Source organism: Diabrotica virgifera, chromosome 1, assembly GCF_917563875.1.
Source record: "Diabrotica virgifera virgifera chromosome 1, PGI_DIABVI_V3a".
Taxonomy (NCBI): domain Eukaryota; kingdom Metazoa; phylum Arthropoda; class Insecta; order Coleoptera; family Chrysomelidae; genus Diabrotica; species Diabrotica virgifera.
In genome coordinates, this window is record NC_065443.1 from 4,549,771 (window position 1) to 4,564,475 (window position 14,705).

Below are 14,705 nucleotides of genomic sequence, written 5' to 3' on the forward strand. Positions count from 1 at the left end.
AAAATATTTGAATTAAAACTAAAAATTCAAATATATTGACATTAATAGAAAGCGATATGCGCAGTGTCAATATATTTTAATTTTTAGTTTTAATTCAAATATTTTCTTGTTTTACTAAGTCTCACTTCAGCATCAATTAGAGTATAACCTAGCAAAACTAGAAAATAATTCAATTAAAGCTAAAATTCAAATATTTTTACGAAAATTGACATCGATAGAAAGCGACATGTAGATATCTACAGTGCACGGAATCCAGGCCCTGGGACTTCTCATTTCTCTGTAATAGATGTCGCTACTGCTAGAGCATCCGATACGCAGAATTATTTTTACAATTCTGCTTAAAGTGTCTATTTAAGTCAAGCGTCCACAGACCCGCATCGTACGCATCGTACGCAACGGATTTTAATTTGACAATCGATAATGCGATCCGTACGATGCGGATCAGTGGACGCGGTTACATAAGTTTCTGTACAAGGCAAACTAAAATCCGTTGCGTACGATGCGTCCGATGCGTACGATGCGGGTCTGTGGACGCTTGACTTAAATAGACACTTTAGTTTCACTTCGATTCAGAGTTGTTCATGTAGCCCCACTGAAGACGCCTGGAGAGACAGAGACGTACTTATGGGGATAGTGGATCACCTCTGAACTCTGAAAAGATAAGCTGTTCTTTCGTTGGGGTCTGCATTTTTAAAAGATATGTTTTGCAGATACCGGCAATTCCAGACATATTTAATGGCGTAATCATTGGAGATATACAAAAAGCAGCGACCTCTGCTAATGATCTGGTACAAAAAGTTCCAGATACAATCAATTCTCAAATCCAAACTGTTACGGCTCAAGTTGATACAGAGATAGATAAGGCTGGTAAGTTTCCATATCATGTAACTAAGATAATATTGTGAAAATTCAGGAAAATAACAAGTCTTAAAGCCCTAGATAATAGAATAGAATAGAATAGAAATATGCTTTATTGCCATGAAAAGTTTTACAATTTTATCGACAAAGCTTATAAATAGTCAAAAAAACAAAACAGTAATAATCCAATTTACTAAAATTGACATAAATCGTCAATATATTTAAATAATAATAATAATAATGAAGTTAAAACAGAAATAATCAATTGCAAAAATTTAAATAAATTGCAAATGCATAGTGTACCTAATAATTAATAAAAAAGGTTTAAAAGTTAAAAAGTTAAAAAGTTAAAAAGTTAAAAAGTTAAAAAGTTAAAAAGTTAAAAAGTTAAAAAGTTAAAAAGTTAAAAAGTTAAAAAGTTAAAAAGTTAAAAAGTTAAAAAGTTAAAAAGTTAAAAAGTTAAAAAGTTAAAAAGTTAAAAAGTTAAAAAGTTAAAAAGTTAAAAAGTTAAAAAGTTAAAAAGTTAAAAAGTTAAAAAGTTAAAAAGTTAAAAAGTTAAAAAGTTAAAAAGTTAAAAAGTTAAGAAGTTAAAAAGTTAAAAAGTTAAAAGTTAAAAACTTTAGCTGCTGCATATGACACCCAAATATAGATAAAAAAATCATAAAAATACTACTTGTGCAAAGGGTACTGTAATTTCTTAGTTATTGACTAATAGTACCTAATAATTAATAAAAAAGGTTTAAAAGTTAAAAAGTTAAAAAGTTAAAAAGTTAAAAAGTTAAAAAGTTAAAAAGTTAAAAAGTTAAAAAGTTAAAAAGTTAAAAAGTTAAAAAGTTAAAAAGTTAAAAAGTTAAAAAGTTAAAAAGTTAAAAAGTTAAAAAGTTAAAAAGTTAAAAAGTTAAAAAGTTAAAAAGTTAAAAAGTTAAAAAGTTAAAAAGTTAAAAAGTTAAAAAGTTAAAAAGTTAAAAAGTTAAAAAGTTAAAAAGTTAAAAAGTTAAGAAGTTAAAAAGTTAAAAGTTAAAAACTTTAGCTGCTGCATATGACACCCAAATATAGATAAAAAAATCATAAAAATACTACTTGTGCAAAGGGTACTGTAATTTCTTAGTTATTGACTAAAAAAATCTTCTACTGAATAATATGGTCTTTCAGACAGGTAGGCTTCTGTCAGTTTACGGAATTTGTGGAAAGATGGTGCAGATTTTAGTTGTAGGAGGAGATGGTTGTACATTTTCTTTGCGGAATATAATATCGATTTCTTTACTAACTCCAAGGACGGGGTCGGCAAATAGACGTCAAACGTAGAATTTCTCGTGAAGTAGTCATGATTAGGCCTTGGTGGAAAGACATGTAGATGTTTACGAATTAAGCAAACAGTTTCTAAAATATACAAAGATGGAAGGGTTAAAATTCCGTGATCTTTGAAATAACTTCTGCAATGTGTTGTTCTTCTGAGGCCAAACAGATATCTTATTGCTCTTTTTTGTAATTTGAAAATAACATCGAATTGGGCAGCTGTACCAGAACCCCAAAAAGGAAGATCATAACGAAGATGTGACTCGAACAAAGAAAAATATGTTATTTTGGAAGATGCTAAATTGAGTTCATTCGAAACAGATCTTATAGCATAGCAAGCTTAAGAGAGTTTCTTCTGTAACAAATCGATATGGAGGGACCATTTAAGGTTGCTGTCTAAAAAAATACCAAGAAATTTTACAGAATCAACGGTACTGATCTGGCTGTTATTAAGAGGTAAGGGTTGAAGAGCTCCTTTATAAGACAATGCTACTGTTTTATCTACGTTAAACGAGAGTAAATTTGAGTCAGACCAAGTTTTTATTGTAAGTAGATCAGAAGTTATAGTAGCATGAAGAGTTGCAATATTTGAGTTGCTCCAAGTGATACTGGTATCATCAGCAAAAAGAAAGATTTTTCCATCGATTTTTAAATTAGTGATGTCATTAATAAAGATAAGGAAAAGTAGAGGTTCCAATACTGAACCTTGAGGTACCCCACATACAATGTTTTTGAGACTAGAGTCTGTATCATTTGCTCTAACCAGTTGTTTCCTATCATCCAAGTAAGATTGGGACCAATCTAAAGAAATGCCTCGAATTCCGTAGAAATTTAGTTTTTTTATTAAAATGTTGTGATTTACACATTCAAAAGCTTTGGCGTAGTCACAAAAAACGGTGGCAGTGTGAAGATTATTGTTCAGTGCTTGATAAACCTCATGTAGTACAGAAAACATGGCATCAGTGGTGCATCTTATTTTTAATTTTATTCTTTTTTGTCAGTCCACTCATCCATCTAAGCATTCTTATTTTAGCAACATGCATTTGTTGTTCCTCTTTCGTTTTCAGTGCCTAACATTCGGGCCCGTACATCATAACCGGTCTCATGACTGTTTAGAATTTTCCCTTCAGCTACATTGGAATTTTCCTGTCACACAGCACACCACTCGCTTCCTTCCACTTCATTCATCCAGCCCTCATTCTACTGCATACATCGATTTCTCTATTACTCTGTAATACCGATCCTACATACTATTGCTTTTTACAGATATTTTTATGTTTCCATACGTTTCGCTCGCACTGTATACTCATAGTGCGTTATAATTTACCATTGATCTTCTCTATTTATCTTATGTCACTATCTCTTTCTCCATAACTTATATATCATATGCAATATATATTATCATCATCATCAATGGTGCTACATCCCTATAAAAGAGCCTCCACCTTCCCAAGTATACGGGTCAGTTCTATCCATTGCCTACTGTTGCCAGTTTGCTGCGTCGATGCCATCATCTTAGATTTCTCCTCATTTACTTGCAGGCCCATATTTTTTGAGGCATTTGAGAAGGTGGTATACATTTCTTCTAGCTTGCGTGTTGTGCGGGTAACTAGGTCCACATTTTCTGCATATGCCAACATTTGGGATGATTTATTTAAAAAATTTCCTCTTTTATCTGTTCGGGCATCTCTCACCGCCTTTTTTAGAGTCATGTTGAAAAGGAGACACGCAATATACAGGGTGTCCAGAAACTCTACCGACAAACGAAGACAGAAGATTTTTTAGATAATTTTAAGATAATTTAACCCAATTCACCTAGTCCGAAAATGCTTCCTAAGGCAGCTAGAGCTCTTTGAAGACGGCGTCATGTAATTAGTTTTTCTTAAATAACTCCAGAACGCTCTTATTTAAAAAAACGAAAATTGGTATGCCTATTTACTTTCCAGAAATGAATCGATTCCATCCATTGTGAATTTCTAGTACCGGTCATAGGCGTCCGTTTTGGGCAGGGCAACGGTTATTTTATCGCATAACTTTTTCTTTAACTTTTAAGCATTTTTGAAACTGGAATATTAAATTGTGAGGTATTCGAGTACTAAAAGGTTTTAATACGGCAGGACATACCGTTTTCTAGAAAAATCGATTTGAAAGTTTTTCGTTTTTGGAATTTGAAAAAAATTTCAAAAAAAAATAAAGAAAATGATGTATTTTACTAACTTAAAGCAAGAGTAACTTTTAGTACTCGAATACCTCATAATTTAATAATCTAGTGTCAAAAATGCTTAAAAATTAAGTACAAAAAAGTTACGCTATAAAATAACTGTTGACCTACCCAAAACGGACGCCTATGACCGGTACTAGAAATTCGCAATTAATGAAATCGATTCATCTCTGGAATATAAATAAATGTACCAGTTTTCGTCTTTCTAAATAGGTTTTTTTTTAATTTTTTTTTGAAATTCAAAGAACGAAAAATTTTCAAATCGATTTTTCTAGAAAACGGTGTGTCCTACCGGCTTAAAACAACAGTATCTTTTAGCACTAGAATACCTCACAATTTAATAATACAGTGTCAAAAATGCTTAAAAATTAAAGACAAAAAAGTTATGCGATAAAATAACCGTTGCCCTGCCCAAAACGGACGCCTATGGTCGGTACTAAAAATTCGCAATAGATGGAATTGATTTATCTCTCTGGAAGATAAATACGCATACCAATTTCTGTTTTTCTAAATAGAAGCTTTCTGGAGGTATTTAAGAAAAACTCATTACAAGACGCCATCTTCAAAGAGCTCCAGCTCCCTTAGGAAGCATTTTCGGACTAAGTGAATAGGGTTAAATTGTCTTAGAATTATATGAAGAATCTTCTGTCTTCGTTTGTCGGTAGAGTTTCTGGGCACCCTGTATATTATAATATACATCAAATGCGTCGTGACGCTATTCCGTGACGCTCGCTTCAGCATTTTAATATCAAGAAAAAGTAATAATAAATAATAATAACTCCAGTACAGAAGCTTCGCTTCAATAATTTTGTAGTAAACCACTCAGCCTCTTCGTTCAACCAGATACTAAAACTCGGTGTTCTATGTTTTAGGAGCAACCATAAAGGACAACACAAAAACCATGGATGATCTCGTAGATAAAGTAAAGGAGCATATGAAAAGTGTTTATTCTTCTTTCGGCGACAGGAATGATTATCTGGAAAAGTACTATCCATATTTTTACTATGTGGGAATAGTAGTTTCGTGCGTTTTGCTTTTAATCCTTGTGTTTCTATTTTTTGGATTAGTTTTTGGTTTGTTTGGCAATAGACCCGATAAGTACAAGAGTTATTGCTGCAGTAAAGGTACGGGAAGTGTATTCTTAATGACGTAAGTGCACCAAAACTTTTCACTATGTTATGTAGGTACATGTTAAATAGTATATGTCCAATCAGTCTTTTAACTGTGTCTTTACGAAACTAAAATACATGGCGATCGATTTTTTTAATTATGTGCTTTTTGTATATGATTTAAAAACTATTTGTTAAAAACTAAGATTGTCGATACCCTGTTGAGGTACTTTTGCCCATTCTTCTATCGAGTTCTATCAGACGTTCTCGGAAAACGAAACGGCGTGTGTATGTTACCCATATGGAGTAATTCTTCGTTGAAGCATCTCTCATACACCATACATGCTTTATGTAATTCTGGTCGGGGGATTGTGCTGGTCAAGGCAAAGCATTAACACCTTCGTTGATAATCCAGTATGTCACTGATGCCAACGGAAGAACAATAGCGTGAAAGAATGGTGTCGAGGTACTGCTGAGCTGCAAGAAAGCGGTTTGGAAAAACGAGGTCAGTTCTGCTACCGACTATTATTCCATTTTATACCATTACTGCACCACGTATGTATGTGTAAACGTCCTGAACATATCTTAAACGTTCTACATTTCCAAACCCTTACCACATTTTTACTGGACGAGAATCTGGACGAAATCCAAATCTAGATTCGTCGGAGAATAAAACTGCACGATTGCCTTTGGAGATAGGTGGACATCTAATGGCCTTTGATTGTGGGTATTAACTTAATGGAGACGATTTCCTACAGTATCACAGACTATGGTTACCTGGTGTGCCCTCTACAAGTCGCTAACCAATTCAGGTGCTGTAATTATTGGTAGTTGCCTTCTAGCGGTTAACACTAAAACTAAAAATCGGTCTTGAGTTGCAGTTGTACTGCGTTCATGTCTTAGATGACGTTAGACTGGACTTCTAGTCTCACAAAAATACCGCCACAATAGACTTATAACACTTTGGGAGACTTCCATTCGCTCAACTTCATTAGTTTGCCCGCATGCCACATTGAAGAAGGCCTGCAGGCCTATTTATCTCATCCATAGTTAAATGAGGTCGTTCCTTGATAAAAACTATTATTTTCAATGCACTAAGTAAACATAATCTTTGTAGCATGAACAACATCGAAACTAGCAGAGTATGTACTGCAGTATAAAACCTATAGTTTTTTCCTCTCCTGTAAAAAGCTTTGTCAAATATTCGTTATCAGTTATCACTTTTGCCGTTATGTTTTATTCACCAAAATCTACAGGATGAGCTACTGCATAAATTCAAATGAAATTATATGATCACGTGAATTTATTTATTAATTTTATTATGTTATCTATAAAAATATCCCTAGTGTTCGAGCTATTTAAATGTTCTATTAATTGTTGTTTGTTTTGTGTACACCCTGTATTCAAAACCGTTAGCGTCGAGTAACGAATATTTTTCATAACATAAACACACAATTTCTTCCCACTTGTAGATTATAACGATTTAATTACTTCAGAGAATTATGTCATGCAATTAAGAGTTTTGCTGAATGGACTAAAACCTTCTGCGATCCGTTTTGGACGGAAATTAACAGTCAGTGTCCAGTGTGGCGATGTAAGACATTGCATGAAGAAGTCTATCAGATGCCGTAATGAACGATTTGACATTACGTGTTGCGGTACATTCATTTTAATTATTCGCGTTGTTTAGATCCATTTAGAGATATACTGTTTTTCGCTATTAATATTTGAGCAACATTTTAAGCTTTGATTCAGAACTGAAATTAGATAAATAGAAGTATAAAATAGAGAGACTTTTATTTAATTTTCGAACCTCGGGGTATATCTTGACGACGGGTAGTTTTCAGCAGTCCCCACCCCTAGACTTATCCGATGTTTCTTTAAATATATAATTAGTGTTTAGTGTCCTATCTTGCTTATCTGATGTATGTAATTTATTTTTTAGTGCTGTTGCCCTGATATTCATCATAACCGTCATTATATGTATTATGACGTTAGTAATGTCGGTTGGTGGTATAGCAGCAGATCGGATCATTTGCTATCCATTAAGGAATCCTGACAAATCATCTATTATTACTGTAATCGATAAGTACATTGATAAACATATTAAAGATGACAATGAGTTTTCTTTTAATATCACAACCATTTTGGATAAATGTTATAACAATAAAAGTATTTATGAGGTGCTTGATCTGAAAACGAAATCACAATTCGACATCGATAAAACGATAGGCCAGTTTAACATTACACAAAATATAGATGACATGGTGGATAAAGTAGGCGATGCAATAGATAAAATAAATTTTAACTTTTTGGAGGCTGACACCGAAGAAAAGTTGAACGAATTGACTAATATCGATGTTAAAGACTTACTCGCTGTCTTCGAAAAAATGCAAGATATAGTAAGTACCTAGACTTCGTACCTAGAGTAAGTACCTATGACCTATACGTTTTACTTAATATTTTGATTTAATTTGTTTGAAAATGAATCATGACGCATAGGCAAAATTAAAATGGAACAACAATATAAGGTCTATTGGTCTTTATATCTCACTAGATTTTCCTTTCCGAAGAGAGACCAAATCTTTGTTGTATCTGCGCCTCCATTCGTTTGTCACGTTATCTCTGCAAGGGCCATATATCCCTCAAAGGATTTTACGTACCTACACCAGCAATTTATTGATTTCTCTTTTTGTTAGCGTCTATGTTTCGCTTCCATACGCAACTGCTACTCATACATATTATGGTCTTATATCTCTGGATTCTTGCAGCACGTGAGTTTTGACTTTATTAGATGTTGCATTGCAAAGAAAGATCTGTTTCCCTCCATTATTCGTGTTTCAACTTTCCGTTCTACTTTGTTGTCATTGGTGATTGTTGCTACTAGATATTTATATTGTTTAACTACTTCGAAGTTATGAACGTTTATAGAAATATTTTGCCTTATTCGCCATCGTTCTTGTTTGGAAACAACCATGTACTTTGGTTTATCTTCATTTATTTTTAGACCGAAATTTAAGCGGTCGCAAAATATAACCTTCCATAATTAACATATTTATATAAATAAAAAATGAATAACCATTTTCAATATATTTATATAAGTTGTTGGACTAAAGAAGCGAGGCTGTAAATTATTAGGGCAGGGTAATAAGACAAATATATACCCTGTTCGTAACACTTCAACAGCTAGGGTACTGAAGCAGGGCAGGTTTTTTCGACAGATAATAGTGGTAATACCTATAAGAACAAATTGTAACTATTTCCTGCGTAGGATCTGTCGGCCGTTTTTATTTATAAACAATTTGGTGTCAAAAACGGCCTTTTTTCCTTTTTTTTTCAAATTAATGGAAAACAATAATACAGTAAAACCTCGATATAACGGATTAATTGGGGGGACGGGGTGTCCGTTAAAGCCGAAAGTCCGTTATATAAAAATAGGTTTAAAATAAATGAAAAAACTTCTTTTTTGAAAATATGTACACTGTATTTAAATATAAATAAAAAACACAAACAAAATTCTATTTAATTATCTTCAGAAATTCGTCGTGAAGTGACGTTGTTTGATATCGACACGCTTGCTTTCGGTACTCCTGCTTTGAAAAAGGAATCAAGTTTTGTTTGCACTTTTGAAGTTTGCTGTTTTTTTTATAATCAACTCTCTAAAATTACGAAATTGCGTATAATACAGTTGAACTTCGTTGTCCGAATAATCAATAAATGTTATTAGATCGTTAAGATGCGATCTTACCTCTGAGAACTTCATTTTTTGCAGTGTTGTTTTGCCTTCTTTGCTATATTCACTTCCATCCTCATGTTTTAGGTTCATAACTTCATCTGCTATTTCACTTTCAGTAGTGATATTATACCCAGGGACACCTTCATCTACTTCTAGCCATTGTAAAATAAAACATCTCAGCTACCTACTTTTTCTCCGGCATTATTAGGTATGTATTGTCTTACAGAAATCAGGAATTTCCAACCCTTCTAATCTTATGTCTGTATCTTGGCCAACAGACAATTTTTTTTACTAGATATTCGTTTTTTTTTCCAAAATTATTCCCTGATCCATGTTCCCTGATCCTTATTCCATTTTGGCAAAAACATACAACTAAAGTTTCTAGGTAGGTGTAGCATTTGGGGTCCACGGGGGACCCCGTTGGTATTCAATGTATCTTGGTATGTGACAGGTCAAGCATGTATATATCAAATATCAACAGGACGTTTTGAATTTTTTTACATTTGACCGGATTTTTCGTCCGTTATATCCGAAGTCCGATATATAGAGGTCCGTTATATCGAGGTTTTACTGTACTTATTTTAGTCTAAGAGCTAGTGAACCCTCCGACTAACGGTCTTCCTGTAAGGCTAGAAATTTCTATAGTGATAATTCATGGCACACCAAGGCTAAAAACCATGACCTGGAAGGCATCAGCACTGCACGTGTATCTACCAGGTGAATCGAAAAGTGCATAGTTTAGGGGGAAAATAAACTTTCTCATGTAAAGCTTAAATTTAGATATGTCTGAGTAAGTAATTTAGAAGAAATGTGTACAATTACAGGCGATTCTGAACAGCACAAGACCTTGCCAGGCGAGGGGAAAGATTAGGGGTTTTTCCTAAAATTATTTTTGAAGTTATACTTCTTTACCGGCGATATGAGGGTGAATTTTTATATGTTAAAACCTATGATCCCGGCGCATGCGCATTATAACTTTGTTCTGATTGGATGTTCAAATGACATGTCAAAAATTATTCAATATGGCGGCTGTGGCAGAGCTGTAGTTTGATTATTTATGGTTGTTGCGTTTTAAAATTTGTGTGAAAAGAAACAACAAACAAAAGTTAGTTAATAGTTTTGGACTTTTGGACTATTTTGGACAAGGAAAACTCATTCTAATTTGGTACGTAGTTTTTATTATAATCATATTGTAATTATACATTTGGATTAGGTTGAAATACAGTAGAGCGTCGATTATCCGAACTAATTGGGGGACATAGATGTTCGGAAAACCGATTTGTTCGGATAATCGAACTACAATATATTGATACATATTTATAGTCATACATATTTATCCACAAGTGAATAAAAGCCATATTTATATACCTACATATTTATTTATATCTTGATAATGACAACTAGCAACTAAATAAAAAAGTGCAGTCTTTGCAACAACATAATTATTTTTGGATACAATATTGAAGAAAATTGAAGATATTTTAAGCGTCAATTACTAACGCTTGCTCGGTATTCAATTGCGGGACGCGGGAGTCGATAGTTCGAATAAGCGGTCGTTCGGTTGATCGACGTTCGGATAATCGACGCTCTACTGTACATTTATTTTCTCAAGAATGGGGATTTTAGAGAGAAATCCCAAATTAGGTCCGATTTTTATTTTTAAATTATGATTTTTTGGCGTTGATTTATTTATCTAGTAGGTATGTAATACTTAATTTGATTACCAACAAAAGTTCTACCAATCTTCATCTAATATATTGTTTTCTTACTGTTTTGTTATATTTTAATAATTTCTTCCACGAAATTTAAACTACATAATTTAATTATATTCAAAACAACTGTCAAACAGTAAAACGTTCAGTTACCCTATTTTTCCACATGCCAAATAATGTGGAATTGGACGAGTGGGTCTAGGCTTCGATTACGAATCAAAGCGCCTCGAAAATCACGGGTTCGATTCCCGATGCAAGTTTTTATTTTTTTATGCATTTTATGATTGTAAGTATATTTGTTATATAATTTTTTTTCAGAAAATGCGTATTTAAAATTTTTGCCAACAATTATTATCGTTCAGAAATCATTTTTTCTTTGTGGCATTTTTCAATGTGTTTGTGTGCGTTTTATTCTTTTATTTTTTTAAATTGTTGGTATTGTCTTAAAAATCACATAATATGTAGTAGAAGTATAACTTCTTACGTGCGTACAAAGTACACACACATTCTTTTTTTTTTGCATTGAACCAATTTTTTTTAGGTTTTTTGAATCATTCCAAACAGAAAAGGTCTTTAGTGACTTTTCTCTTAGGTTAATAGTTTTTGTTATATAAGCGATTAAAAATTTTGAAAATTGCCAAATCGGCCATTTTTAACCCTAAATCGGACATTTAACTAAACATTTCAATGTTGCCAAGGTAGGTAGATATTCTTTAAACATCGATTGATGAGATCCCGAAGAATTTTTCGCAATTATATTAACAATGAATGACTGTATGAAACTTTGTTGTTGCATTTTAAAGATTTTTCCATTCTCTCGAAGATGTCTGTACTAAGAAAACCACAAGTCTTACTGATTTCCATTAATTTGAAAAAAAAGGAAAGGCCAGTTTTTGACACTAAATTTTTTATAAATAAAAATGGCCGCCAGATCCTACGCAGGAAATAGTTACAATTTGTTCTTATAGGTATTACCTGTCGAAAAAACGTTTCAGTACCCTGGCTGTTGAAGTGTCATGGAAAAAACCTTATTACCCTGGACTAAATTTGCCGAACAAGAGATCGACAATATTTTGTAGTAAGTACTTTCAATTGAAAATTAAGAGTTTTGTAGTAACAAAACTGTACCGCGCTAGAATGACATCTTGCGGGTGTGACATAAAATAATTAATTTTGTTCTAACGTATAGTTAATCTTTTGCTTTAAATTAAAAATTATAGTTTTGTAATAACAACACAAAACCGCGCTAAAGCTACATAGTGGAGTCACTGAAGGTTTTCACCTTCGATTTCGTTGAACCTTCATCGATTTTCATGAAAATTGGTAAATAGTTAGAGGATACCTCAAGCAACAAAGGTGACATGATGCAAACTTGCGCTTTTACCTTGGGGGTGAATGCCACCCCCTCTCGGGGGTGAAAATTATTTTATCAAAAATAATACCACAAATCAATATAACGACAAATTCTACGCAAAATTTGTTATATAAAGTTATTACTATAAATCGATGCTTTTTGAGTTATTGAGGATCAAAGATTTTATTCTTTTCGTAAAAAAATGCATGCTTTAAAGCTGTTTTTCACGTATAACTCACAAACTATAAGCTTTCACAAAAAAGTTATTATTAATAAAATTGAAGATAATAAAAAATTGAGTACACTTCTTACCTAAGGATAAATTAATAAATAAATTAAGATAAACTAATGATAATTCAAAGTGAGTTATGGGTAATTGAATGTAAATTTTTTTCGATCAGTACTCAAATCTATGTATTCAAGCTTAAATAACGGGAAAACTATGCATTTTATAAATATATCTGTGAATCACATGTCAAAGCACTTCGGATTACCTATCAATTGAGCTTCAGAATAAGTTAATAGCATTAAAAGTAAGCAAATTATGATGAAAATAAGACAACCCTTTCGATGTTTTTTAGGAAAAAGTGAAAAATAAAACATACCCCATTTCCATAAAAATTAAAATTTATAGTAATCCTTACAATAATTTCTTTATGGTAGCATAAGTAATGATTTCAAAAATTTTGACCGGTTTAGAATGAACATTTTTGAAAAAAAGGTATAATTTAAAAAAATCAGAATTTTTAAAATGATCGTAATTTTCATTTTCTTTTAGTAAAAAATAACCGAGATAGAAACGTTTAAAGCTTAAATTTTGCTGCGAGAACCATGTAACCGGGGCCATTTAACCCTTTATTTTTTAAAAAGTAAGGAGTTTAAAAGATTAAATTCAAAGTCGTTTAATTGCCTTTGAGATTAACTTTCAAATGATTTGTAGGTGAACCTTATATCCTAACACAGCGGTTCTCAATCTTTTTGTGTCATGTACCACCAAATACTTTTTATTATTTTTGGTACCACCTAACTGAAATACATATTTAACTAGGTGATCTAATTAACTATAATAGTGGTGCTGATTTTGGCTGTTTTTGCGTTTTGTGTACCACCTCAAAAATGAAATGTACCACCAGTGGTACATGTACCACAGATTGAGAACCGCTGTCCTAACAATTAACTGAGTTATTAAAAAAAAGAACATTTTTTGGAAAACACTTTAAAAGATAATTTTAACTATTTATAATGGGAAATAAGCCACAATATTATTAAAAAATGATTTTTATTAACGTTTCGACGCCCAAATCGGGTGCCTTTGTCAAAATACAAAATACTACTAACATAAACAAAAATGTTGTTGCTTAGTAAAAAAATTCTTCTAATAATTTATTTAATTTGACTCATTTATATCGGCAATTCAGATACATAATATGATACATTTTAAAGTAGAAGACTTTAAAATGATATTGCCAATATTTATGAGTTGCGTTCCTGGGACTACTTTACTGAAAAATAGTTCATTCGATTACATGAAATCAACCCCAACTCAAGAATATCCGTCACAAAAAAAATCATAGTATGTGATCTGTCTTTAAAAAGACAACCACATGCAACGGTGACATTAAAATTCTCGCGTTAGAGATCTCATAGTAAATCACGAGAGAAAACCAGGAAAAACCTTGTGATACTATCCCGACATCGTAAGTATTTGGTCTTACATTTAATTTACTCTCAAAATTAATACCAAATTCTGACTACTATAATTTTGTTTAAATTATAAATAATATCAATAATACATGGATATATAAGTAATACTAAAATATAAAACATGTACTAACTTGACTATTGACTTACTAATTGTGGTATTTTCTTTCTATTGACTTCCTCTTTCAGTATTTGTATCCATATTATTCTAAACAAAATTTAAAACCCACTGTATGGTGGAGATATGTAGATGATGTGTTTTCAATATGGCCTCATAGATCAGAATTGTTGGATACATTCATGAATATTATAAACGATCAAGAAGAGACAATTAAATTTACAATGGAAAAGGAATATAATAACACCCTACCTTTCCTCGATGTTTTAGTCTCAAAGAAGGATACTGGATATGAGACTCAAGTGTATAGAAAACCAACACATACAAACAGATATCTCAATTACAAATCAAATCACAACATCAACGTTAAAAAGGGAATCATAAAATCCTTATATGATAGAGCCAAAATTACTTGTTCTAACGAAAATTCATTTTTAGAAGAAAAACAATTCTTAACATCTGTTTTATTAAAAAATGATTATCCTTTATCGTTTATAAATAAGGAATTCTCAAGATTGGATCGAATGGAACAGAACAACATAGAACAGGATCCTACAACATTCACAAGAAATAATACGAGGAAAATATCAATACCATACA

General features: G+C 32.1%; 1 protein-coding gene across 1 annotated transcript in view; it reads left to right on the forward strand.

Moving 5' to 3' along the window:
* Positions 1–14,705, forward strand: part of LOC114335033 (prominin-1) — an 89,686-nt gene that overhangs the window by 25,694 nt on the left and 49,287 nt on the right. Inside the window, exons 6-8 of the mRNA XM_028285193.2 lie at positions 711–867; positions 5,248–5,524; positions 7,430–7,886. Coding sequence (XP_028140994.2) covers positions 711–867; positions 5,248–5,524; positions 7,430–7,886 — 891 coding nt within the window. The remainder of the gene's footprint in view (positions 1–710; positions 868–5,247; positions 5,525–7,429; positions 7,887–14,705) is intronic.